The 27241-nt window shown below is 51.4% G+C and overlaps 3 protein-coding genes and 1 long non-coding RNA gene across 6 annotated transcripts; 2 read left to right on the plus strand and 2 right to left on the minus strand.

Annotated features, from left to right (window-relative positions):
• Positions 1 to 295: 295 nt before the first annotated feature.
• On the plus strand, positions 296 to 7196 carry LOC101061905 (cyclin-Y). 2 transcript variants are annotated; one of them, XM_011616750.2, is made up of 11 exons: positions 297 to 851; positions 3907 to 3981; positions 4180 to 4197; positions 4345 to 4379; positions 4480 to 4574; positions 4651 to 4686; positions 4938 to 4995; positions 5756 to 5875; positions 5959 to 6125; positions 6200 to 6362; positions 6572 to 7196. In XM_011616750.2, exons 1-11 carry the CDS (start codon positions 698 to 700, stop codon positions 6686 to 6688), a joined length of 1038 nt encoding a protein of 345 aa, XP_011615052.2. In that variant the 5' UTR covers positions 297 to 697; the 3' UTR covers positions 6689 to 7196. The 2 variants fall into 2 exon arrangements, with proteins under 2 accessions (XP_003975945.2, XP_011615052.2); XM_003975896.3 differs by lacking the exon at positions 4180 to 4197 and having other exon boundaries at positions 296 to 851.
• LOC115247880 (uncharacterized) lies at positions 6857 to 8093 on the minus strand. Its single transcript, XR_003886940.1, has 2 exons — positions 7819 to 8093; positions 6857 to 7643 (listed from the first exon to the last, which is right to left on the minus strand). It is a non-coding gene; the product is annotated as an uncharacterized lncRNA (long non-coding RNA).
• LOC105418168 (gap junction delta-4 protein-like) lies at positions 7338 to 9312 on the plus strand. Of its 2 annotated transcripts, none has more exons than XM_011616749.2 (2): positions 7338 to 7543; positions 8080 to 9312. In XM_011616749.2, exons 1-2 carry the CDS (start codon positions 7489 to 7491, stop codon positions 9075 to 9077), a joined length of 1053 nt encoding a protein of 350 aa, XP_011615051.2. In that variant the 5' UTR covers positions 7338 to 7488; the 3' UTR covers positions 9078 to 9312. The 2 variants fall into 2 exon arrangements, with proteins under 2 accessions (XP_011615051.2, XP_029686562.1); XM_029830702.1 differs by lacking the exon at positions 7338 to 7543 and adding an exon at positions 7731 to 7910.
• A 3949-nt stretch (positions 9313 to 13261) lies between these two features.
• LOC101064504 (frizzled-8-like) lies at positions 13262 to 16002 on the minus strand. The gene has a single exon (XM_003975907.3). The coding sequence runs from the start codon at positions 15725 to 15727 to the stop codon at positions 13985 to 13987; it is 1743 nt and encodes a 580-aa protein (XP_003975956.1). The 5' UTR covers positions 15728 to 16002; the 3' UTR covers positions 13262 to 13984.
• Between the last annotated feature and the right edge of the window lie 11239 nt (positions 16003 to 27241).

Below are 27241 nucleotides of genomic sequence, written 5' to 3' on the forward strand. Positions count from 1 at the left end.
CGCTCATTTCCCTAAACCGGTCTGTGTGAATAAAAAAAATGCTCCTCTTTTACTTTGTTCGCTCTTCCTATTGTGTATTTTTATTTATTTCGCTTTGGTGCTGCTTTACTGTCACCTCCAAATTGCACATTGTGAACAAATAAAGTTTTAACGAACAGAATGTGATTTGAGCTGAAACTATTTGGGGGCGTTGCAACCTTCCGCTGAAAATCAGAGGAACCAGCAAGTAACGATCACCAGCATCTGATCGGACCGCCACTTGAACCGGAACCGTTTCTGGAATTTGTCGCGCCCCCCCCCCCCCCCATCCCTCCCTCGCTCCCTCGCCCCCTCCTGCCGGCTCTGTCGCCCTGACACCGATCCAGGAGGATCCAGGATCCAGTCGCAGCGAAAGCCGACACAGCTCATCTGGGCCGGGCGCAGGATGCGTCCCGCTCCGCCATGTCTGCCGTAACGGATCCAGCAGGGACCGGAACACATCGACTGGGTCCAGCGGGGTAAGTGACACAGTCCAACCCGGGAGACAGCCCCACAGCCTCCCCGTGGACACAGAAGGCCGGTGCGACCCGGGAGGACGCTGCTATGCGGATGCGCCTCATGCGCTGACGCCGCCGGGTTCTCCTCAGCGGGATCGGGTGACCCGTCGGGTCCAGAGAACTGGTTTCCCTCCGGCCCCGACGCCGACACCAGGGCAGAGATGGGGAACACCGCCTCCTGCTGCGTCTCCGGCAGCCCGAAGCTACGCAGAAACGTCCACACCAGGCTGGACTCGTACCAGCAGGAGTCCGACCTGAGCCGAGAGGAGACGGGCTGCAACCTGCAGCACATCAGCGACCGGGAGAACGTGGACGGTAAACGCAGCTGCTGCCTTCACGGCCCCCCCGCGGCGCTTCTCTGCGCTTCAGAGCCAAGCACATTCGGTTCAGAACCAAGTCCGGTTTATGAGTCTTTGTATTTGTCGAGAGAAAAAAGGCTCAGATTAGTTTTGTGGTCTCATTTGTTACATTGTAGTTTAAATGGGATTACATGTGACGTCAGAACCGATTCGTTTTGCTAATTGGACTGGACCGAACAGTTAACAGTTACTGGTTACCAGTTAGTGGAACATACTGGAGTAGTCAGCTGTTTGATAATTAACAACAACACACACACACCCACACACACACACACACACGGCCCTACAAGGAGAATATAAAAGAAAAGCCTTAAATATATCTAATAATTAAGCTTTCTGCTGTGAGCTGACGTCAGGTCCTGTGGGCTCAGAGCCTGTGTGAGCGAACATCAGCCACATGTGTGAAAAGTCCTTTCCCGTCTCCGTGGCTACCGCCTGACATGACAACATGCTGCTGGTGAGGGAGGACTCCTTTTGTGCGGCTTCGTTTTTCAGCCTGTGCATGAAATTAAACAGCGTCTGCGTCACATGCGCACGCACACACATGCTAATATGCATCACAATCGAGCCATTCACACTGGAGAGGTCCACTAAATGGGCTGCTTGTTTGCAGCCAGCAGCGATTTTCTCATGAAGCAGGTTCATTGATTCCTGCAGTTTGTCTTGTCAGCTGTGGACGATGTTGCAGGCTGTGATACAAATAACCTTAAATCTGTCCTTTATTTTCTCTCTGTGTTAATATAAGTGCAGACGGAACGCTAAAAATGTTTCTATGATGTAAAATAAATGCAAAAATAGAGATAAATCTCTATTTGGGAACGAGCTCACGGGCTCCAGCACCGTTCGTTGGGTCTCAACTCCGGCTGGCTGCTGTGAGACTCTGACAGGGCAGGCAAGCTCCAGCTGCCGCTCGGAGGCAGCGGGGATGTGGCTGGAGGCAAAAGCAGTCGGCAAAAGTGACGGCTGGCTGCTCCCCTCGGGGGACAGTCAGTCAGTGTCAGAACACAATCAGTGGTAAACAGGGACAGTTATGTCCTGTTTTGGGACATGTTGTCACACATTATTTTTAAAAAAGGGGTCTTAGTTTGAGTTATTTAGCTGCAAATGTGAGCAGAACTGAACATTTATGATGCTATTCATGATCTGTGTGGAGCCAGAATTGATTATTTATGGGAACTTTTATCAGCAGGGTCTATTTCAGCGCGCCGGAGGCCAGACACACGTTATGTCAGCTTGTGGTTTCTCTTCTGCCTGACAGGAACAGTCGTTCCAGAGGACAGCATGTGTCAGCGGGACACCCGGAGGGGTCAGGACATAAATACGGGCTGCTGCGCCTCGGTATCGGCGCGTTTTATTCACACCGACTGGCTGTGAATATTAAACTGAAGTTTGTGAGAGAGAGTTTGCTGCTGCTTCCTGGGTGTTGATTTTTTATCCTCACAGAAGACGTCTGTGCTTGGTTGACTGACCAGAGACGGGGGTAATTGACGCCCTGATCCACAGACCCTCTCATTATCACTTCAGAAAGACACTTTCACTTTGAGCTGGGCAGGGGAAAAAAAACACTTGAAAGGCTCTGATTTGCATGAACAAGGGAGATAGTTTCATTACAAATCCACACTCATCATAAACGCCCTGCTTTTATTATCTAAGGATATAATCAGGTCGGTGTTGTTGCACTGGAGGCTGCAGAGCTGCTGCTCATCTCCAGGAGCGGGCGGATGTTAAGAGCGGAAACAGCGACGCCTGGTGGCGAAGCGGCGTTACTGCAGGTTCGATGGCAGAAGATGGGATGCTTAGTTGGGAAGAAGAGTGATCCCAATGTGGACACAGGATATGTGTTTGTGTGCGCGCGCGTGCGTGTTTGTGTGTAAGCAGAGTGTGCAGGGTTTAAATGACACCCTCCTGTTATTTGAGTGACATGATAAGCTAACTGGGAGCCACCCAACACCAGTAGTAGCCTTTAGCCTCTATGGATGAATAATCTGTATTTTCCTGTTTTTATTCGCTCCTGCAGGTTCAACAGCCGTTGAAACCCTGTAGTCATGACCGATTAAGATTTTTGTGCGTTCATCCCGACGGATCTTACAGGAATATGGAAGCGAACAACGACGGACCGATGACGGGGCGTCCCGTGGCCGACTGGTTTTTAAGAGCAGGCGGCAGGTCGGCCAGCCGGCGTCTCCCGTTTCAGCGTGCAGATGCTGACGCGAGCCTCCGTTAAAGTTTACCTCAGCTGCTGAATATCGCATGTCACCACTCGACACCGGCCGCAGTGCACCATGGGAAATCCAGGTGGTGGCCTCATTAGTCAGCTTCATTACAGACCTTTAGACTGATGGAGGAGAGAGTCGGGAGGGTCGTAAACACATCACCTGTCAGCGTGTGTGTGTGTGTGTTCCTCACACATGTTTAATTGTGTAGACACTGAAGTTTACAGTCAGTGTGCAGCATAAGACGTTACACACATTTACAGCTGTTAAATGTTGCTCACACAGCTCTTCTGGCCCGGTTCCATCTGGGCTCATCTCAACGCTGACGTCACCTATCAGCGCTCTGTTCATCCAGCCCCGGATGTTCCCCTCAGATCCTGAGCAACAAGCTGTTTCCAACATTTTAACCTTCATAAACTCGGTCCACAGAACTCAGAAATAACACGTGTATCTCAGCTTCTCCACCCGTGAGCGCGATCCTGTTCAGGATCGGCTCTGTTGCCAAGGAAACAGGGAGGGACTCTTCTAAAACTGTTCTAACGCAGCGTGGCCGCTAGAGGGCAGCCTCGAGGTCATGACCTCGGTTGTGCTGCCTGTTGACAGCCTTAAATTCTGGTGAACCTTTAACCGTCTTTAGGCTCCCTGCAGCAGCTGCAACCTCTGTGTTGTTCAATATCAACTCTTGGATTCTCCAGAACCAGCTGTTCTGGCCATCTAATGACCCACCTTCCCAACTGGGCCCACCACAAATGTGTGTTTAAAAGAATCACCGAGTCTAGCATGCTTGTGTTCCGACAGAGATGGACCTGGAGTACAATCCCTCAGACCACCCTCGGGCCACCACCATCTTCCTCAGCAAGTCCCAGAATGACGGTGAGCCGCACTTATCAGACAGAAACGCTGACGCGGGCGTTTTGAGGCGCCGCGTCAGCAGAAGTCAGCAGATTGTGCACGCTAAAAGCACGTCGCGCTAAAGCCTCGCTAATGCTAAAGTTCAGCAAACAGGGGAAAATGATTTTTTTTGTGACTGTTCAAGTAGTGAAAATAACTTTTTGGTTCCTGTTTCTGCAGAGATGCCTCATAAGAGCTGTGAGTTATTCTTTTCTCCTCCTCCTGTTGCCGCAGCAACTGTCTCGTCTGTCGTGTGTGGCTGCTGTGTTCTTGTCTTTAACACTTAAATGCTGTACAGCTCCTTCTTCTGAAGCTCTGCTCAACGTTTTTGTTTCTCTTCTTCAGTGCGAGAAAAGCGGAAAAGTGTCTTCATCAATAATGTGAGTCAGGATGGACTTTACAGGAAAATATTGGTCCTATCTGATCTATTCACGGCGTGTGTGTGTGTGTGTGTGTGTGTGTGTGTGTGTGTGTGCGCAGAACGGGATGCTGAGGAGGAAACACAGCTCTTGCTCCACCATTTTCCTGGATGACAGCACGATCAGCCAGCCTCACCTCAAACACACCATCAAATGGTAAAGGAGGAGAGCGAGGAGGAGGAGGAGCTGCTGGTCTGTGAGTCTAACAGCTTTTCCTGTTTCCTCTCAACAGCGTGGCTTTGGCCATCTACTACCACATCAAGAACAGGTGAGTAGAACTTCTGCTGTCATTGTTGTGTTGATTATTGTGTTGTTTCCCTCCTCAGCAGGGTAATTATTGTTTTAAGGGATGTGTGAAGGTTATTTGTCATGTTGGTCACCAAATATCAGGAGTTTTCCAACTAAACTGCTGGATAAATGGGTTTAAAACGTGAACGTTCTTCATATTCTGCCCTTTTTTCTGCAGTTTGAACCTTCCAAGCAGAAAGAAAAGTTAATAAAATGTTCTTTCTCTCTCAGGGACACAGATGGAGGCATGTTGATGGACATATTTGATGAGAAGCTCCATCCTCTTTCAGTAAGACTGTCTGTCTGCCTGTCCGCCTGTCTGCCTGCCTGTCTGCCTGCCTGTCTGTCTGTCTGCCTGCCTCACTTGAAATAAACATTTATCTATATTTATCAGTATTTATATTTATCAGTATTTATCTATATTTATCAGTATTTATCTATATTATCAGTATTTATATTTATCTATATTATCAGTATTTATCTATATCAGTATTTATATTTATCTATATTATCAGTATTTATCTATATCAGTATTTATCTATATCAGTATTTATCTATATTTATCAGTATTTATCTATATTTATCAGTATTTATATTTATCAGTATTTATCTATCAGTATTTATCTATATTATCTATATTATCAGTATTTATCTATATCAGTATTTATTTATATTTATCAGTATTTTATCTATATTTATCAGTATTTATCTATATTTATCAGTATTTATATTTATCAGTATTTATCTATATTTATCAGTATTTATCTATATATCAGTATTTATCAGTATTTATATTTATCTATATATCAGTATTTATCAGTAATAATCTATATTTATCAGTATTTATCTATATTTATCAGTATTTATCTATAGTTATCAGTATTTATATTTATTAGTATTTATCTATATTAATCAGTATTTATATTTATCAGTATTTATATTTATCTATTTATCAGTATTTATATTTATCTATATTATCAGTATTTATCTATATCATCAGTATTTATCTCTATTTATCAGTAATAATCTATATTTCCTTCCTCTGGCAGAAGTCAGCGTTGCCGCCCGACTACGACCAGCACGACCCCGAGCAGAGGCAGATCTATCGCTTCATCAGGACGCTGTTCAGTGCCGCTCAGCTCACGTCTGAGTGTGCCATCGTCACGCTGGTGGGCCCACACACACACACACACACACACACACACACACACACACACACACACCCTCTGATCTCAACCTTTGCTCGTGTCAGGTCTACCTGGAGAGGCTCCTCACCTACGCAGAGATCTGCATCTGTCCAGGGAGCTGGAGGAGGATCGTCCTGGGCTCCATCCTGCTGGCCTCCAAAGTCTGGGACGATCAGGCCGTGTGGAACGTCGACTACTGCCAGATCCTGAAGGACATGACTGTAGAGGACATGTGAGTCGGCCCCCCGTGGAGCTCATGGTGAGAAGTGTTGCAGAGCTTTGCTTGATTCCGTCCCGCTGCATCAGGAACGAGCTGGAGCGCCGCTTTCTGGAGCTGCTGCAGTTCAACATCAACGTCCCGTCCAGCGTCTACGCCAAGTATTACTTTGACCTGCGCTCGCTGTCAGAGTCCAACAACCTGAATGTCCCTCTGGAGCCCCTCAGCAGGGACAAAGCCCAAAGACTGGAGGTGCATCACACCCTTCTCACCTTGTCTTTCACCCAACACAGCTTCCATTAGCAGCGGTGTCAGCGCCCTCTGGCGGACACCAAAGGAACTGCCCCTCCTCAGAAACATTGTGGCGAAGAGTCCTGAAGAAGTGGAAACATGTTGCTTTAAACATCTGACTGTGAAGCGTCTGTGTGCAGAACCTGATCTTGTTCTTGTCCTCCTTACAGGCTATTTCCAGACTCTGTGATGACAAGTTCAAGGACATCAGGAGAGCTGCAAGGAAGCGTTCAGGCAGCGTGGACAATCTCTGCCGGGGCCGGTGGGTTCCTGCCATCCTTTCCTAACCCGGGTCCCTCTGGAGGCATCGCAGCAGTGACACCAGCGTGGACCGTCGTGGTGCCCGAGATCTTCTGGCCATCACGGACAGAGAGACCCCACTTTGGGCTGAGAGCCTCAACTTGTCGGGTTTTTCCCAGTCCGATTGTTGTCCGGAGCCTTTTTTTGAGGAACTCTGCCTGTGAGAAAGTCCAAACGCACCAACGCTGGGACTGCTCCTGTTTATTTATGAGCACGGACAAGTGTCGACACTCAGGTAGTCAGCTGACGTGTAGATCTGGTCACGCCGAGGGCAGCTGACCAATCAGAGCAGCCCAACAACGTTCCTGGTTATTCCCGAACATTCCCACGACCCCAGAACGGAGGTTTTGGTTTAAAGGCGCCGTTTGGACCCCAACCCGTGGTTTTAGAAGCACACTCTTTTGTATTGTTATTTATTATTCTTTCATCATGGACCCACACGGACGTCTGCTATGTTGCTGATTCTCAAATAAAAGCGTCACCCGCTCAACGGTTGTTGGTTTCATCCAGACGTCCATTTCTCTCCTATTTCGATCCGGCTTTGATCTTCCGAACATGTCAGACGTGTCCTGAACGGGTGGGGAGGGGGGCAGCAACCAGGCAGCTTCCGGGGGGGGTGACTCTTCCTCCCACATGCCAACAATGCTTTGATGGCCCCCTGGTAAGAATAGATCCCTCTCTCCTAAAGTCCCGGCCTCCTCGACCCGGAGTCACTTCTGGAGCGCCGTCGGGAGACGATGAGCCTGAGCTGCGTTTGACACCAGCTGGTTCTGAAGACCCGAGGAAGATGGGAGCCAGCGACGTTCTCTTCATCACGCTCAGCCACAGCGTCTCCTTCCTGGGTGAGAACGAGCTTGTTGGCGTGATCGGTTCTGCTCACGGCGAGATCTCCCGGGGCAGGGAGATGACCCACCACGGTTAACAGATCCAGGGAAACTCAGGCTGAAGGGAACAGACAAGGAGCAGGTGGGGAACTGGTCAAAGAGAAGCTGAGGCAGGTGAGCAGGGCAGGGACAGGGACAGGACAGGGACAGGACAGGGAAGGACAGGGGCAAGGACACAATGCTGGGAGGTCTGGCGTGAGCACTGAAGAGTGTGTCAGAGGGAGGTTAAATACCCGGGGCAGGAGCAGGTGAGGCCGGTTGAGCTGATGACTGGGAGGAGACCCGGCTGAGCTGGTTGTCCTGGTGAAGGTGGAGCCGACTGCAGGTTACTGACGTCACTTTGATATTGTGGAGCTTTGATGTTGTGTGTTGTGTGTCAGGATTGGATTAGATTAGATTAGATTAGATCGGACTGGATGGACAGGACGGACGGACAGACAGGTTGACAGACAGACATCAGACAGACAGGTTGACAGCTGTGCTGCCCCCCCCAGGGAAGGCCTGGTGGACCCTGATGCTGGCTCTCCGCCTGCTCCTGCTGCTGCTGGCCGGCTTCCCGCTCTTCAGCGACGAGCAGGAGCGCTTCGTCTGCAACACCATCCAGCCGGGCTGCTCCAACGTCTGCTTCGACGCCTTCGCTCCCGTGTCCGTCTTCCGCCTCTGGCTCTTCCACCTCATCCTTCTCGCCCTTCCCCACCTGCTCTTCGCCACCTACGTCGCGCACAAGGTCTTCGCGCACCCGGGTCCCGGAGGGTTCTACTGCGCCGGGAGCCGTGGAGGTTCCCCTGTCGGCCTGGAGAACCGCGGCTCGTCCAGAGAACTGTCCCTGCTCAAGAGCCGGGTCCAGGAGCCCAGAGGACCACGCTTCTACTGCGCATACGTGCTGGTGGTGGTGCTCAGGATCCTTCTGGAGGCTGCTTTTGGAGCGGGCCAGTTCTACCTCTTTGGTCTGTCCTTTCCAAAGAGCTTCCTGTGCTACGAGGCCCCCTGCACCTCCGGGGTGGAATGCTACGTCTCCAGGCGCACGGAGAAGTCTTTAATGATGAGCTTCATGTTGGGCGTCTCCTCGCTCTCTGTCCTGCTGAGCTTGGTTGATCTGATGAGCTCCATGAAGGCGCTGGTGAGGTGGAGGAGCAGGAGGGAGGTGCTCGCGGAGGAGCTGATCAGAGGAGAACAAAGCAGCGTGTTGACGGCCACAACCATGGCTGAAGACGGAGATAAAAGCCCGCGATCAAAGAACCATCCTGACAGCAAAGATCCTCAGGTGGACACGCCTCCCACTCCCAGGAGCACCCCAGCACCGTCTCAGGATGCCCTCAACGGCCACCCCAGACCCCCGCTGTCCCCTCGGCCTGACAGAGAGCCATCATCAAAGCTGAGGGCCCCGGCACCAGTGGGGGGGGGGGACACGGGTCAGCACGGTCCAGCCAGGACAAACTCAGGCCAACAGTCCGACAGCAGTGACTCTCAAGAACGGCGAGCCTGGGTGTGAGTGAGCCGGGAAGGTTAATCAGCACCGAGGCTTTAAACACATCCCCTTTAAACACATCCCCTTTAAACACATCCATTCATTCATGTCTTTGATCCTGGTCAGAGGCCTCCGGGCCTCTTTTATAAGGCTCCAAATCCTTCCTTCGATCCTTTGGTTTCTGGTAAAAACAGAGATTTATTTCTTATTTCTGTCCCTCTTCTTCACTTAGTTGTAAAATAAAAACTCTCACTGTTTAAATTTTGCACTTTTGTCTACGTTGTGTCTCCTGAAAGGTCACCAGAACCACACGGTGACCTTGGAGGAAGTTAAAGTGCTCAGCTGTTCTCTGGGGGACGGGGTGCAACAATAGACGCACTTGCATGACCTCTGACCCCCACTTGACTCTCCTATGATCAGGGCTCGAGCCAGGTGATGCTGTTTGTTTATGAATGCATAACACTAATTCCCCCAATCAAAGGAGGGAGATATGAGGAGCCTCCCTCTTAAACGAGGGCTCCTCTCTGGTGGGAAGACTGTCGGCCCCTGAGATACTCGACTCCCCCCAGCAGCCCTGACCCCGACACATGCCTCATACCCTCGCCATTCTTCTTCAGCTGCGGTATTTGGAGCAGCCAAGACGTGCAGAAACATCCGCGACCCGCCCGCCCCCGCGGTCCGTCCGTCAGGTGCCGGGGGAAAAGGGTCGCGTAACCAACCTGGTGACCTCTCGCACCCGCGTCAGCCCAAATCCACATGAAACAGCAGCGCGTCAGCGTGTATCTGTGGACGCTGACCTTGCAACGACTCGTCAGACGGTCGCAGACGGTCCTGCCAGCTGTGTCCTTGGCTCTGTCCCCGCTGGCATATCTGTCCCACCACAAGGAGGAGGGACGCCATCGGCCGGTTCACACGAGGCGACGCCACTTGGGAGGCAGAAGCACGCGGACACCTGAGCGTCACACATAAAACAGCTCAACTCCGACTTATTTACCGAATGATTGTCGTGGTCTGCGTCAAAACCGGTCACAGAACGACGTGGCTCCCGGGAAAAGCTTGAATATTTGAACTTGGCAGCTGCGTCTCCACGGCGACTGGGAACAGGTGAAGAAACAGATGAACCCAGTTGTTATTCTTCAGCTCCTCAACATGCTCAGGTGTGATTAGATCACGTTTTAGCTGAGCTGTCCCACAATCATTTGGAGCTCGCTGACATGGCGTTTACTGCCCCCTAGTGGCCGTGAAGAAAAATACACCCTCACTCAAAATCAATTAATAGAAATTAGATTCATAGAAGAATCATACTTATTGTAACAGTCTAGAAAGTATTCATGAGAATGGTGGTGTTTTAGAAACACCATAGTGAGACGGACAGCTGTGCAGCTGACCAGACCAGAATACTCAGAGCGTAACTTCTGTCTTCATCGATCTCCTGCAGCCTCGGGTGCAGCACTCGGGTCTCCCGGGTGACAGACGGAGCAGATTGAGAAGTTTGGAGAGAAAACTCAACATTGGGCACAACAGCACATCAGAGGAAACGTCTGAGGCGTGAAAAATATCGATCAGGCGGCGTCCTCTTCAGCTCCGAGGCTGCAGTGGTGGAGCGGTGGCCCCCGATGGTCTCAGCTCAACAACAAAATCCATTCTGGCCTCCTTTGATGTGGATGATGGATGTGAGAGTGTCGGCCTGAATGGCTGCCAGGCTTCATCTTTGTATTCCAGCTGACCAAACACGCACCGGCCTTCGGTGTGTGCGCAGAAAATCTACTGCAGTTCAGGCCCACCAACAGGAACTCAGATTGTGACGATATGAGGTTCCCAGGGAAGCCGAAATAAAGGGTGTAGAGATGAAAGAATGGGTGAAATGCGGAGAAGTGAAGTGAGAAAAACATTTTTTTTTAAAGTCCTTTAATCAGAAGCAACTTGCAGTTACTCTTCTGACCACCAGAGGGCGACAGAAACGTGCAGTTAAAATAAACTGCCACTCTGCTGCACTTTGGTCGAGAAAATTGTTCCATTGCACGAATTTGTCAGCTCAGTTAGTGCTGTGTTTGTTGATTACATGATGTATTATCACGCAGTTACATAATAAGGTGCTCTTCTGTTTACAGATTTACTTTAATGATCAAAAAAATCGTCTAATGTCATACTGTGTGAATTTAATAGTGGCTGAGGTTGAAATATCCTCAAAGAACCCTGGTGTGAAGGGAAAACTGGGGCTGTTCCTGAGCTGCTTCCTCTCTCTGTTGCACAGCACGTCAGAATGGGCAAACATAACCTCTGACCTCTGACCTCTAGACCTCTCACCCTAGGTGACTTCTTGCACAGACATGTAAAATATTTCCGACTCACATTGTTTTAAAATGTAGTACATCAAGTACTTCTAAATGGTTTATCCTTTACTAAAAGAAGCAAATAAGAAAACAAAAATAGAAATGTTAAAACAGTCGATTTAATATCTGATTATATGGATGAATTATGAGACTTGAAAATATGGAATAAGTCAAATTTTTCCCCCCCTCCAGAACAAATTTGGTCCACTTTGAGGAGCTGGGCTCCATTTCCGAGCAGTTGTTCCCAGCATGCATCAGGGCAGCCAGATGTGAGCTCATCTGTCTCTGAGTTGTGTCTGTCAGGCCCAGAAGAAACGTTTGCTTTGCTCTGCTATGAGATCCGACAATAGTTGTGATTGAAAGGAAAATACTTCCCGCTCTGCTCCGAAACGGGAGGTCCCAGCTGCGTGACCTTTACCGGCCACGTGCACGCCACGCACACTTCCTAACCTGATTACTCCAGAACAATCTGTGTCAGGCAGCTAATTAGAGCGTTCCACAAAGATGGCATTCATGAGCATCCGAGAGGGAGCCGATGGAGAACAGCCGGCTTATCGCAATTCAACCAATCAGAAGCCTCCCTGATGAGCTCGTCCTGGACGGCCGTGTTTACGTTCCAAGGAGATGGATCGAGCTTGACCTCTCAACCCATTTCCTCAGTTTGGAGGCCTGAGGGTTCATGCTCAGCCCCTCTGTCAACACACACACGTGCACACACACACACACACACACGTGCACACACACACACGTACACACAGGAAGTTGCCCTGTCACATGGTTGACAAGCGGCTGCAGATTAATTTGTTCTCATTAAATTGAGCAAACAGGAGCTTCTGTCTCTTAAATGTGATGGGTGCAATTATGGGCTTGACACATGTCAAAGTTGTCACAGCCTGGGTGAGAAGGGACTCGCGGTGAACTTCGAGATGTTCGTTATCCTCCGGCTTTGCCCAGTGAACCTCACACAGCCGAGAACGAGCACCTGAGCTCCCTCTGTGCAACATCTGCATTTAGGTTTTAAATGTCAGAGTTTGTGGTGGTTATTTAAAGAGTAAAAAGTGTTGAACTGCGCTACTTTAGTCATATTTTCTCAGCTGCCAGTTACACAACAAAGGTAAACACGTTAATAAACAAGTAATTCAGTGTAAACAGTTTGAAGACGGGGCTTTCTAGGTGGTTTTCGTTTCTTCTGTCGGACTGTGCCCACGCCGGCCGCTAGGTGGCACCACAGCCCCACTTTCCAGGCGCTTCGGGCACGACTCGGGCTCGTTATTGACCCAGAGATATCACAGTTTTAAATCACACTCGCACAAACGTCACCGCTCCCACAGCAGTGATTTAAGGTGACACTGACGGGTACGCTGCACGCCTGTATTTACGCACGCCTGAGCCCGCAGTAGCACCCAGCACTGCAGCCCTCGGGACGGTTGGCATTGTTCAGACCTGATAAACATGCTAAACAGGCTGAGGTTAACGTTCCAAAATTAGCCCAACAGTGGGTTTAACCGAGGACAAAAGGGCGTTAAACTGAGAGGACCACCTGTAGCGGCCCTTTGCCATTGTGATGCTCCCGAGAGTGCCTGCAGCACCGAGGAGAGGAGGCTCGGTGGAGGCTCGGTGGAGGGTCGGAGGAGGCTCGGTGGAGGCTCGGTGGAGGGTCGGAGGAGGCTCGGAGGAGGCTCGGTGGGCTCGGTGGAGGCTCGGAGGAGGCTCGGTGGGCTCGGAGGAGGGTCGGTGGGCTCGGTGGAGGCTCGGTGGAGGCTCTGGAGGAGGCTCGGAGGAGGCTCGGTGGAGGCTCCGGAGCTCCGTCTCACGGCCCAAACTCTGACGCACCAAAGAGTTCCGGCGAGAATGATCAGGATGCACGAGGAAAAGTTCAATATAAACTGTTTTATTCTCAAAATAAATTCTTCTATTGGTGAAAATGATACATATTTACAATCTGGTAGAATTTGATTTACAAAATATACAGCAGATGTACACAAATAATTATATAAATACATATTTCGCGAACCCGTAGGAGACAGTTTTAAGGCATTGATTACTGTTAAGTCCATCTCGTACAGAGGAAAGTTTCAGTCTCTCGCCGTGACTCGAAGACGCAGCAGCCCTCCCCAGGGAGGGGGCCGCCGCAGCTACAGCGTGTCACCTATCGACGGGGGGGATCTTGTCCGCTGTACGCATTCAATTAAGCTCAGATAAGACTCTGCATTCTTCGTGCCAGGTGCATTGTTCTCCTGCCGACAGTCTCATTATTTAAATAGAAGCCATTAGGCGCTCATTAATGTGCTAATTACAACACGCTGATGGACAATTCCAACACAATTAGTCGCCCCCTCCCCAGACTAATTCTACTGAAACTCGCGGACGTCATTTGGATAAGGCAAGAAGGAATAGTTTAACACAAAGTTCACATTAGGGGAGTGCTCACAAACGAAGCTTCACCTCAGCCAACAGTTGCTGACTCGCTTCCAACCAACTTAAAGCATTAAAACGAGTCTTCTGGCGCGCGCGTTGTCCCAAAGAGCCGATGCGCGCCGAGTCTTTAGTGTCAAATGACATGAGACGCACTCGAGCCCCCCCATCCCGGGCCTCCGATCACACCCGGGACAGTGGCATCTGTTTGGGGCAGGAGACGGAGCTGGCCGTCCCCGACCTCCAGGTCAGTCCCGTGCTGACGTCACTGTACATGGAACCCGCGGAGGCTTTACTCCCCCAGCAGCACCGCGTGCAAAAAGTCCTCCAAGAGTCCAAAGTTTTCCCCGACCAGATCCAGACCCCCGAGGTGATCCCCACCAGGAGGCACATGAAGTATTTCAGCATGAACACGGCGTAGTCCGGCCTGGGCCGGCTCGGCTCCGTCAGACACGTGCAGTTGTGCGTAATTTCCCACGTCTCCCTGTTGTGCTGCTCGTAAAAGTAACAGGCCACGATGACAGTGGCCGGGACGGTGTACAGAACCGTGAAGACGCCTATTCGGATCATGAGCCGCTCCAGCTTGTCGGTCTTGGTGCCCCCCTGCTTGATGACACTCCTGATTCTGAAGAGCGAGACGAAGCCAGCCAGCAGGAACATTGTGCCGATGAACAGGTAGATGACCAGCGGCGCCAGCACGAACCCGCGCAGGTTGTCCAGGTTCTGGTTCCCCACGTAACAAATCCCGGCCACGGAGTCCCCGTCCACCGAACTCAGGGCCAGCACCGCGATGGACTTCAAGCTGGGGATGAGCCAGGCGGCCAGGTGGAAGTACTGTGCGTAACTGGCGATGGCCTCGTTCCCCCACTTCATGCCGGCGGCGAGAAACCAGGTGAGCGACAGGATGACCCACCAGATGGAGCTGGCCATGCCGAAGAAATAAATGAGCAGGAAGACGATGGTGCAGAGCGCCGGACCCGTGGTTTCGTAATGGATGTGCTCCGCGCCGTGGCCCCGGCTGCACGCCACCTCCTCGTGCCCCGCGATCAGCCTGACGATGTAGCCGGTGGACACGAACATGTAGCAGGCGGAGAGGAAGATGATGGGCCGCTCCGGGTACTTGAACCTGTCCATGTCGATGAGAAACGTCGCCACGGTCGCGAAGGTGGAGATGAAGCACAAGATGGACCACAGTCCGATCCAGAAGGCGGTGAAAGTTCTCTCCTCCTGGGTGAAGAAAGGATTGTGGCACGGCATGGCACAGTTCGTGATCTGTCCCGTCTTGACGCGGTTGTGCAGCTGGTGTCCGTCGCCGGCCAGGGGCACCATCGGGGCGCGACAGAAGCAGCCCGGCTCACAGGGGGGTGTCGCGGGCTTGTGTTTACCCGGGATGACGCGGCCGCTGCCGGGCTTCTTCCGGGGGTTATACGGCTTCAGGGGTCGGTTGGTCGGTTTCGCCACCACCGGCGCAGCTGTGGTGGTCTGGCTGCGGTTGTCCATGCACAGCGTCTCCTGGTTGCCTTGCTCGGGCAGCAGCTCGCACCTCATCCGGTCCGGCCACGGGAAGCCGTACTGCCTCATGAGCGGAGCGCAGCCAGCTTTGGCCCGCTCGCACACGCACCTGCACGGCGGCAGAGGCTTCTTGTAGTCCTCCAGGCAGATCGGCGTGTACATGCTGCAGAGGAGGAAACGCAGGTCAGGCGAGCACTTGATCTCCACCAGCGGCCAGAACTGGTGCACCTCCAGGCCGGCTTCGTCCTGAGTGTCGTGGTTGAACTGGTTGGGCATGTAGGTGTAATTGTAGCCGATTCCTTTGCAAAGAGGCACGGTGATCTCTTGGCACTGCCGCTCCTTGGCCGCCATGCAGCCCGCTCCGTGCAGGACCAGGATCAACAGCACGCACACGCCCGGGATGCTCTGGTCCATCGTTGCCGCCTGTGCGTGATTCTTCGCCGGAAAAGTGCCAGCGAACTTGCGCTTTGCAAGTCGGCTGCGGCTCGGATTAATCCAGGGATGCTGCTGAAGTCATGCTCGACAGCACCGACGGTCAGTGGTCTGCAGGCTGCGTCTTCAAAATCGAAATAAATATGAAGAACAAGCCCCCAAAAACAAACGCTTTGGCTGCGCTCAGCTGGGATCCTGGCAGTCTCCGCTCTCTCCCTTTGTGTCGCTGCAGCGCCGTGTCTGCTTGTGCACGCTCCGTGGCCGCTGTGCACGCTGCGTTTAATAGTGGAGCGGCGAGGACACGCCCCCCCGCAGGGGCGGGAAGAGAGAAGAAGTCAACCACGGGGGCCCTTCCCTGCCCTGGCTATTTGTTTCAAATGTTCACCCCGCAGGAAGGGCCATAATCGCTCTGGCTCACGCGCGCACGCATATGCCGCACGAACACGAACATGAGCAGGAGAAGGGCTGCAAACATTTCTCCTAACAACGACACCGACGCGTCTGGAGCGTCTTTGAGCTCTCGGGATTGTTCCCAACAACATCCTGAAACACAGACTGTTCCTGTGTGTGTGTGTGTGTGTGTGTGTGTGTGTGGGTGCACGACTGTTTACAACCCAGAGGCAGAGGGGCAGAATGTGTGTGTTAAGGAGGTTAATGTGTTCTTGTTAGCCCACAGCGGGGGGTTGTCTTAGTCTCCGGGGGGGGGGGCTGCTTGTCTTAATGCTGGTGCCAACGTATTACTCAGAGCATGCTGGGCCAGTGATTAATGTGACACACCACTGGGCCAAACAAACACGCCACTCTGTGTGTGTGTGTGTGTGTGTGGGCATTTTCCGAGCCTAGCCCAAAGAAAACAAGCTAACACGGGCAGACACACCAATACAAACGCACTAATTAAACTCGTTCACACTTCTTATTGGATTCATCAGCATCAAATGGAGCCGAGGCGGGCCGGCAGACAGGCCGCCCGCTTCCAGCCGCAGGGTTTCATCCGAACCAATTAGCCTCGAACGCCAATATTTGCTGAAGGATGCTTCGTCTGACCGGGATGGTCGCTGCGTGGCGTCGAACAACCCTCCAACAAACCGGATGTAATGAGAAAGCTGGCAGATTCCAGATCAGGTCTCCAGGAATGAGGCCACGCCGCCCTCAGGTGACCTTCAGCTGGAGCGACGGGGTCATGGGGTCAGCTATGGAGCGCAGGTGAAACAGGTGCCCGGCTCCTCCCACCAGGGCCCACAGAACAGCACCAGTACCAGCCAGGGTGGAGGCGGTACTGATCAACAGGGCCGATGGTCCCGCCTTGGGCGGCGGGTTTAGGGTTCCGTGGCCCCCTGAATTCCACATTTAAAGGAGTGGAAGTGGAATTACAGCATCTGTTTGGATGTCCACGTCTGCATTCTCCACCCACCACTCCTCCATCTATCCTCCCTCCTTCCTCCTGGTTCTCCCAGGCTCTCAGTGTTCTTGGTGCACAACAATAAGCTGATGGGGGGGGGGGGGGTCACAGAGTCACTGGGGCATGCTCTGAAACTTTGTTTGTCTTAATAACGTCCTCATGGGAAGCTCTGCCCCGTTCTCCTCTCAAACTCTGCCATTGTTCTTGTGACGCGCTCCATTTTCGGCCAGAGAAGCAGCCGAGCTTCTCATCCGACCAGGATTTAACGAACAAACCCAAACTTCGTTTGTTTGTGGAGGTTCTGCAGATAGATTCTGGGGCACCGTGACGGTCGGACGACCTTCGCGAAGGACGAAACGGAATCTTCCAGGGATCTGATAGGAACCCTCACGATCTGCTCGTCTTCAGAACAAACATCACGTCTTTGTGTGTCTTTCTGGTGGAGCCAACAACCACCTGACCCAGTTTCGCCGGAGCAAACACCTCCTCGCTATCTTTATGAAGCGGAATTAAATAAATAAAGTGTTACTTTGCTCCCCGGGGCAATTGACTTCATTTAAAACACCGAGAGTGTAATTAGAGCTGACGTATGACTTCACGATAAGACGTGGAGACGCTGTTGACTCTTGAAGATGTTTACGTTCCTCGCGTTTGGACGCCGCCTGTCAGACGCCACCCCCGATCTCAGGGGCAATGTTGCTCCCGCCTAACTGCTCCAGGCTGGCGGAGAACATTCCAAACATCAGGCGAGGAGAAGAACCGGCAAACGTTCCCCGTTCGGCGCTGCTGATGAGGCTGCAGGAGAAACGGACGGAGGGACTCTCGTCACTGGGTGGACGTCTCCGGTGTTCTGGGCGCCATCATGGGAAATGAGTTCTGTTCCAGCGTGTGTGGACGTGGCTCCGCTGGTCACCGATGGATGGAGAACTCCCCCCTTCCTTCCTTCCTTCCACAGGTTGGATTCCTCCACAGCTGGTTTACTTTAGGACCCACAACTAATCAGCCTGGGGTAGGATAGCAGGTTCCAGCAGTTAAAGCAGTCGGCCCCCGACGCACACACACACACACACACACACACACACACACACGCACACACACACACACACACACACACACACACACACACACACACACACACACACCTGACAGTGGTTGTGTTGACAGCCTGTATTGTATTGGTTCACCTTCCTTCCGCTCATTAACCAGAACAAACACTGACACAGAACCCTCCCCCTAATCAGTCAACTGAAAATGACAGCCCCCCCAAAACACACACACACACACACACACACACACACTTGGTGACCGAACCACAGAGGAAAGAAGAGATTAAACAACAAGATTCCTCCTTTAATTATAATAGAAGCTGATTAGTGTATTGATCATGTGACACATAAGAGTCTCAGCTGTTTAGCATTTAGCTCTTTGTTAGCTGTGTTTTGGTGCACGAGTGGACAAATTTAATTACTTCCTATGATGTAACTGTCAGGATAGATGAAGATACATTCACTTTATGGTCTTGTTGCACATTTGTTTGAATGATTTTTAACTGCAAAAATCTGTTAAAATGACTTTTTGGAGATATTTTCATAATCTGATTGAGGTTTAAAGCGCCGTCGAATCAGATTCTCTCGTTTTTCTGGAATTATCTGATGACAAAACCAGTTTTGGTCGTCTAAAACTCTGTTAGCTTTGTGCTTCCCAGCCGCTCTGATTCCATGCTAAGCTCTTTGTTCTGCTAAAGGAGGCGTCCATCAGGAAGGCAGACGTATGGATACCGGATCGCTCCAGAACATGGCGACCGACACCAAACCCAGTCCGCGTCCTGGTCCAGAACCTTGTGCACAGGGAAGCTAATTGAGAGTGAAGCTTATAACAGTGAACATTTCCACTCCTGGGCGGATTAAAGCAGCTGCCAGAATGTGAACATTTGCCCCGGCTCGTCTCCGCGGCCCTCACTAATCCGTCCACGCTGCAGTTTACATTTGGAAGGTGCCAGGTCTGTTCTGAGGGTGTTTCGGAGAACCCTTCTAAACTGCCACTTGTTGGCTGGCGTCATCAAGGCCCCGGGGCGACGGGACGCCTGTTCGGCGCGGCTGCAACTGGAAACAGTCGAGGCACGTTTATAATTCCAGCCTTTCTGGAGCGGCGCTGACGTCGTCTCCGGGGTAAACACGCTCATTTGCTCCGCTCTGGTCCCGCACAGACCCGAGGATTCATTAGCGGCCGTGACGACAGCCTCGGGTCTCGGTTAGCCGCGACTCGTACCTGGTTTTATGAGCAGTTTCACCCCAGGAGGGGGGCGCGTTGCTGTGGAGGGAGGGAGGGAGGAACGGTGATGAGGTGGGAAACGCGTCCGGGCTGAAAGCCATTAGTGTTCCGCTAATGTTTGGCCTTTTGGAGCGAGACGGGCCGGCCAGAGGTGACACCCTCAGCTTTCCCCGTCTGACTGATGCCCCACGTGTGTCGCAAGCCGTTACAACAAATTAGCTGTTGCTAATTCAGTGTGTCGGGCTGCTTAACACACTCTATCATCAGGATGCTGCAGGTTTAATCGGAAGTTCTCTCTTGAGGTGATCGGCACGATCACAGCGGCTCTCACCTGTCTCCAAACATCGGGTTTTAAAAGGGGGATTGAACTCAACTCATTCAGGAGCAACAGACTGTGGCTGAGTCGCAGGAAACACCTGCACGAACTCTATCACCATCCAGCAAACCTCTAAATAAAACACTTGTAATCGCCACATAAGCAGGAAATTGTAGAGTTATATAGCCTGTGTGTGTGTGTGTGTGTGTGTGTGTGTGTGTGTTCAGTGCAAATCTTGGTTAATGTGCAGAAACTGAAGGTTAAGGCTGTGAGTCTTTTACCTCCATCTACGCAGGATGTGTGAACTAATACTCTTATTTGCCATTATTGCGTCATCATGTTCTCTCCCCAGGCCGGTGTAGGCCACGCCCTCCCTGACTCACCTGGCCTGCAGGTGTGTGTGCGTGTGTGTGTGTGTTCTCCAGGGTTTTGGTTGAATCCACTGTGGACCCACTCTCCCGTGTGGGGTTTCAGTGACCTGGATCCGGGTCTTTCCCCCGACGCGGCGGAGCGGTTTACGGCGGCGCCCTCGAGAAACGGGACCGTTATCTCAACAAGTCGTCCCGGATTTACAACCGTCCAAACGTCTCCCGGTAACCGCCGCTCAAATGGAGCCTTTAACATTCGGGATCAGCTTCCCCAAAAGCACTAAAGCTGGAAGTGTAAATGTTTTAAAAAGAGATAAGTACCCCCCCCCCCCCTCTTCCCCCGCCCCCGCCTGCACCTTGTTCTGTCCTTCTTGGGGAATTGAGGCCTTGGCAGGTTTCCCTCATCCCAGTCAGGTCGGCCTTGTCTTTTTTCCCTCCTTTCTTCTGCTGCTAGTAAACCTGTTGGCCCCTCTCACCCCCCCCTCAGAATCCTTGGAGCAGTTAGAAGGCTGGAAAAGCCATTTAGGACGGATATCAGATGATGTGTAATTTGGGCTTAAAATAACATGTTCGCAGCGCAAGAGTCCGAAGGCCTCTGGTATTTACTCGGGGCTTTAAGTGGCCTCGTTTTACTCGTTTTGGTAAAAAGCCGACCAGCGTTTGCACAGACAGGTTAATAAACACGCAGCCACACACGCTCAGGAAGAGACGTCCCACACAAACACACACATCTGCAGCGAGGGTAAACACAGCCAAGCTCATGCACTCTGACACACACACACACACACACACACACACACACACACACACACACACACACGCATGCACACAAGTATTCCCTGCTAATATTTACCCATGTTAGCCCCTTAAGTAAAAGCTTTTTACACATTTACCCAGACTCAACGCATGCCCGTGCATGAGGAACGACACATCGGAGCCATGTTGTGCGGTAGGAAAAATAGTGCACGTCAAATATTGATTTCTTGGATGGTGTTAATGATGAAAGTGTGTTTCTCCCCTGTCAGGGATTCGTGAGCTCCCAGGGAGCCTCACACATGTGGTCCTGCTCAGGGTGTTGGCGGCGCTCCGAACACAACGTGCACATTCTGGGGGATCGATACATTCCTCGTGAAGGTGAGGAGTTGACCTTGACCCGGGCCAAACTTGGCAACAGCCTCCACGCGGCCCTGCCGACGCCCACCTGCAGCCCCCAATCCTCTGTTTCTCACAGCTACAGTCGATGAACGACGCGTGGATCCGTTTGTACGGTTAAATAATTTATTAAGCTACACGAGAAGAGTTAAGACGGACACACAATCACTCGTGCTGCCTGTCTGCTTCAGCTGCTGCGGATTAAACGGGCTGAATGGCTCTTTAGCTTTAGCTGATTAGCACCTGAGGAGAGAAAAATCACGACAATGACAAACCTCTGGATGTCTACAGGCTCCCTCTGCAGTCTAACGTTAGCTAGACACAACTACACCGGCGAAACGTCGCGCAGGGCCCTAAATTACGAACTTGTGTCACTAACGGTACCGATAAGCTAAACAGCAACACACCGCTAACGTTTCCCCTTTATTGCTGTTGTCACAAAGGTTCCTGGTGTGACGGATTTATTGAAGTAACAGAAAAATAAAGTGATTCCATATATTTAGCCAATCATTAGCGGTAGATAAACAGCAACGGCTGCCCTAACGACTACTGGCGTCCAGTAAATGATTACATCACAAGTGCGGGCCGAGCACGTTTTTACGACGGCCTGGTTATCTCCTGGAGAGCGCTATCTACTGAACGGCATTCCTGAAGCCCTGGAGCCGCAGCCCCTGTGCAAACTCCAGCTCTGTCACTCAGCAATGACAAAGCACCAAGTGCAGCATCATTAACCTTAACGCGCCTCAAATCATTGTGACATCAGGTGTGTTCAGCACGGCGGCGGCGCTCATCGGGGCGATAGCGCCGACGGGGACGAACCAATCCAACCAGTGATGGCTCAGATCCCCACCGATTTCTTTATTAGACCCTGAAGCTGTTCGTAGTTGTTAAAAACGTGTATTTCTGCCCCCGAAACCCCCCGAAAAGCCGCTCTTTGTGTGTGAGAAGCCCTGCACTGGGCTCCAAAGGTCACAGACATTGACTCACACAGACACTCCTTCCCTTTCTCTCAGAGCTCTCATGGCACAGACGCTCCAAATTTAGAGACACAGCCCTAAATACATAAAGCCTTTTATGCTGTACGGTCTGCAAACATCTGGTCCTGCCCAGGCAACAACCCACTAATCTGGGGGGGCTGAAGGTAGCTGTGGGGACTCTGCGTGTTGTGGCAGCGCCCTGGAGACTAGGAGGGTTCAAACCGAGAGATAAACAGCGTTTGAAAGGAGACGCAGGCTCAGAGCTTTGTTGGACCCTGATGGATGTCAGGCTTGGCAGAAGCCTTCTGAGGGTAAACTAAGCATTGCTCTCATGGTGTCTCAGAACCTGGCAGAACCTGGCAGAACCTGGCAGAACCTGGCAGAACCTGGCTGTGAGGGATCACTCGGGTCTGCTCCGGTTCTCCACAGGTGACACCAGCATCTGCATTCAGGTGTTTCTCCACCTGCTGGATGGAAGAAGGAGCAGAGAGAACGTAGACCAGGAGGTCTGCACACGTCCCCCTATATGGTCCGACCACGGACTCTATCCCATAATGTGGGGCTGTTCAACATCTCCAAACTTAAACTTTTAGTTTTTCCACCAATGAATGAACGGAGAAGACACAAATAATCTTTGATTAAAGTTCCGAAAAAAGTCGAGAGACGACGGAGGCGCGACTCCCGTCCCCAGTTTGGCCCAGTCAGACCAGTGTCTGTTGATGCGAGGGGCCGTTTCCATGGCGACCGCCCGCAGCCCCGGTCCACCTGAAACGTTGATCAGAACAGCAGACCGCGGCTGAGCTGGGGGCCGACCTCATCGCTCCCCGCCGAGATCTTTCCACGAGGTGATGAGCAAAACATGTCGGAGCGGCAGATGGAGTTTCCACGTGGACGCCGGCGCCGCCGCCGTGGACGGCGCCACGTAGCGAGGAGCATCTCTGGGGCAGCAGCAGGAGGACGCAGGATTCCCGCGGCAGCGCTCAACCTGCGGCCGCCAGCGGCGAGCGCGGCGTTGGGTTTCGCCGCCGGGCCTCTTTGAGCGGGCTCACAGGGGATGAGCGGAGATCCCGAGTGCTGCGGAGGCACTTATGAAGGACGCACATTGTTGCCAGCCCTGGGGAGAAAACCGAGCTCGCTGGCAACACCGGCGGAATTTCCTACTGCGATGTTATCTCACACAAGACATTTAGCCTCAGCCAAACGAGGGGGGGGGGGGGGCGAGGGGGACGGGGACAACAGAGGGAGGAGGAGCCCGTCTTCATGGAGGTCAACTCAATGTGCTCATTTACCCCCCCCATGAGGCCAAGACCAGTCGTCTCCATTCACAACACGGAAGTCCCTGATATTGTCGTCATGACGATGATTCGGGATTTTCGAGCGAGGACTTTGTGGAACTTTGACTTGAGGGACGATCAACGCTGACGTTTATCTGCTGTCCCAAGTGAATCCCTGCTGTAAACCTGGACCCACGGCTGATAACGGAGCACAAACATCACTCGCTCTGTGGTTGCACGTCCGGAACCTTTGGTCAGGACCTCCGGACTTTGTCCCTTTGAGCTGCTCTTCATTCCGTTCAGACCTTCTTCTCAAAAACTCTCTTTTATTGGCCTGATTTGACTCATTCTACTGTGGTTTTCCATGGATCGAGCTAGCGTGGCGGCTAACGCCCCCTCCACAGACCCCCCAGTTGGTTCTGACACTTCCGCTGGGGCATCAAACCGAATGGCAATGAGGGAACTGGCCGGACCTTTGGACCGCTTTGTTCTCCTGACCTTTGCATTTCAAGATTTCATCCAGCGAGTCTGTTTGAATCCTGCTGTAAATCATCCAAGCGAAGCGGCCGAACGTGTTTACTCTCCTGTTCAAAGGAACAGGTGAGAAATCGGACGCGTTTACAGGAGAAAATGCCCTCGAAACGATCAAAAACGGCATTTTTAATGAGGTCATCGCAGACGTTTGGGCCAAGCCCGGCCTGGAGGATGAGAAAACGTTAAATATCAACAGTGCCGCATAAAAACGATGCTAATAAAACAAGAAGCTCATAAAGGAAATGAGAACATAAACTGCAGCACCTGTCTTATCTCCGAAATGAGCTGCGAGGTGGCAGAAGTGTCGGAATCATATAATGAGTGACAGGAATCGCCTGGATTAAAGGGCTCAGTGGTAAACGGGTAAATGTTTGACTCTGGGCAGAAAAGGAATTCAAGGCTTTAAAATGCTGGATAATGATTAGCGAAGCGCCGCCCGTCCCGAAGTCTTTGGATTCAAAGAAAACGCTAACGTTAGCGCGCGTGGAGCCGCCCCCACGGCGTTCGCCTGCTGCAGGAAGTGACAGCGACGCGTGACAGTGATGCCTGATGATGCTCAGACTGGCTCCAGGCTCCATCGCTCTGTCGCAGCCAAACTTTCCTCAACTCTGAGATCAAGTTTGAAAGAAAACAGCGCCGACAGAAACTCTCCCAGTCACCAACCACTCGCCCCAGTGCTCCCAGTTAGACTGGCCCTGGCATCGTTGGCCACACCCACTTCTATCAGTGGCTACAGTAAAAAGTGTTGCTGGTTCTAGCGCCCCCTAGTGAAGCACCAGGAGTCTGGACCCTGAAGAACTTTGAGTTAGAACCAACCAGATTTCTTAAAGGTTCCTGGGACCTGAGGCCTGGTGGCGGCGACCTTTGACCCCCAACTAAAAGGCGATCTTTCAAAACATCTGATGACGGAGGCTCGCGTGTGTGAAGGAAAACAATTTAAATAAAGTTATGAAACAGAAAAGTAACAATTCAGGCTCTGACAAAAGTCCGAGTTACTCATTAACGGGCAGATTTTGCTTCTATTATTTCACGTTTGGCAGCAGAATCGGCCATAAATGTCGACTGGGAGGTGGCTCGGTTGCACCTGTACGTGAACGAAGGAAGGAAAGAAGGAGGGAAGGAAAGGAGGGAAAGCTTTCAGGAGTGCAAACATAAGACCTTTATGCAGTAAAGTAATAAATCCTCACAAGTAATTCAATAAAGATGAAACATGTAGAACGACAAACATGATTAACATGATTAAACTGCTGGAGGAAAAGAGGAAAAGAAGAACCACCAGATGAAGCAGGAGGAGCCAAACGAAGGGAGAAAGCACTAAAAAGAGATCAAACTCGCCACCGCAGAAGCTCTGGAGACTGAAACGCGCCACTTTTGTCAGTTCAACGGGGGCAGAAAAACGCAGATCTAAAAATAAACCGCCGTCGTCTTTGCTGTTCGCGACACACTCGGCTCTTCTGACACCAGCGCTGTTTCCCATCAACGCTCATCGGCATATTTCAACACCCTGTTAGCTTCTATCTGCAGGACGCGGAGATTCTGCCTGGAAATCAAGACTCCAGGACCTTCAAGGACCCTCCAGGATCCTTGGCAGATAAAACTGGATGGAAATGCAGATGTTGTGCTCCTAAACTCTTGTTCATCCCAGAATATCTCCCCTGTTGTGACTGTTTCTATGAGTAGATCCTATTTATGGGCTCGATTTGTGACCGTTTGGTGTTTATTAGTTACAGCCGTGACTGTTTGGCTGTTTCAAGGTCACAGACTTTATAGTGCACCCGTCAATAAACTCATTACAAGCACAAACAGCACAATTAAAGATGATGTCCAGATAAAATTTTATCTGGGCGTTTGGATTGGCCGGCTCCTCGGGAGGTGGAGCAATATGATAAAACTGAAGAAAAACCACACGCAGTCGTTCAGGAAATCAAACAAAGCACTTTTTTTTACCTCGGTATTAATCCACCCTTAATTAACGAGGCTAGTTAGCATTAGCGGCGGGAAAATGACCGCAGGGCTCAAAACCCGTTAAAAAGAAAACACTATTTTACATGAGAAGATGTAGTTTATTGACTGTGCTCAACAAATTCAATCAATTAGAAGCATGAAGAAGGTTTTAAAACCGATACATACATACATTTTCATGAATAGAGGGTGAGTAACAAGAGTGTTTCTGTATAGCTGCTAGCCTGTAACGACGTGTTGGTAGAAATGAGCATTTTTATTTGCGTAGAAGAAGCTGCGGCGCGTCCCTGGTGTGAGTGGCGTCGCCGTAGCGTTGACGGTGAGGCTGCTGACGTGAATGGATGCTTGTTGCTGCTGCGTCTGCGTGAAGAGGCCCGGTCCGGGTCGACTTAGCCCCGCGACACGCGATAGGGTCCAAATCCAAAGTGGAATGGCTGCAGGCTCCAACCTGCGCTTAAGAGGGTCACCGCTAAACAAAGGGGGTTCAGTTAGTGGCTGAGAGGCTGCACACACTGAAAAGGCCGTGGGGCCGAGGCAGAGCGTGTGTGTGTGTGTGTGTGTGTGTGTGTGTGTGTGTGTCATTCAGCAAACATTTCCAGGAGACAAATAGGCCCCGTTTGTTTAAAATAGCTTATTTTCTAATTTCTAGGACGCATAATCCATCTGAAAACATGAGAAGAATCCAGCTAATAAAAGGATCCATCAGTGCTGTGTGTGTGTGTGTGTGTGTGTGTGTGTGTGTGTGTGTGTGTGTGGGTATCATGTGATCCACCGATGCATCTACAGTTACCGCGAAGGGTTCTGCTTCCCTTCAGACAGCAGTGGCGGCGGCGTCCTGAAGGATGCAGGAGGAAGGATCCCCCTGACGATGCCACCGCTGAGGTATTTACACACACACACACACACACACACACACACACACACGGGAAGTGTTAAACGTTCTGCTTGTTCCTGCCGGCGCACGTCGGGATCACATGGTCACATCTCTCCAGTAAACTCCCATCACCTCAAGCTAGTTCACAGCTCCTGCATCAGAAATAAATGATGTGGTAATAAAGGAGTGTGTGTGTGTGTGTGTGTGTGTGTGTGTCTGCTTGTTTAGCCCAGAGCAACAACTGTGACTGTCACTGATTAAATTCCTGCAACAACACAAAGATCTTCCAGTTCTGCTCTTCAGAAATGTGACGCAGCTCATGAATTCCTCCCTGTGTCTCCCACTTTTTCCCACACGGTCCAGAAACGT

The sequence above is a fragment of the Takifugu rubripes genome, chromosome 22 (genome assembly GCF_901000725.2).
Source record: "Takifugu rubripes chromosome 22, fTakRub1.2, whole genome shotgun sequence".
NCBI lineage: Eukaryota > Metazoa > Chordata > Actinopteri > Tetraodontiformes > Tetraodontidae > Takifugu > Takifugu rubripes.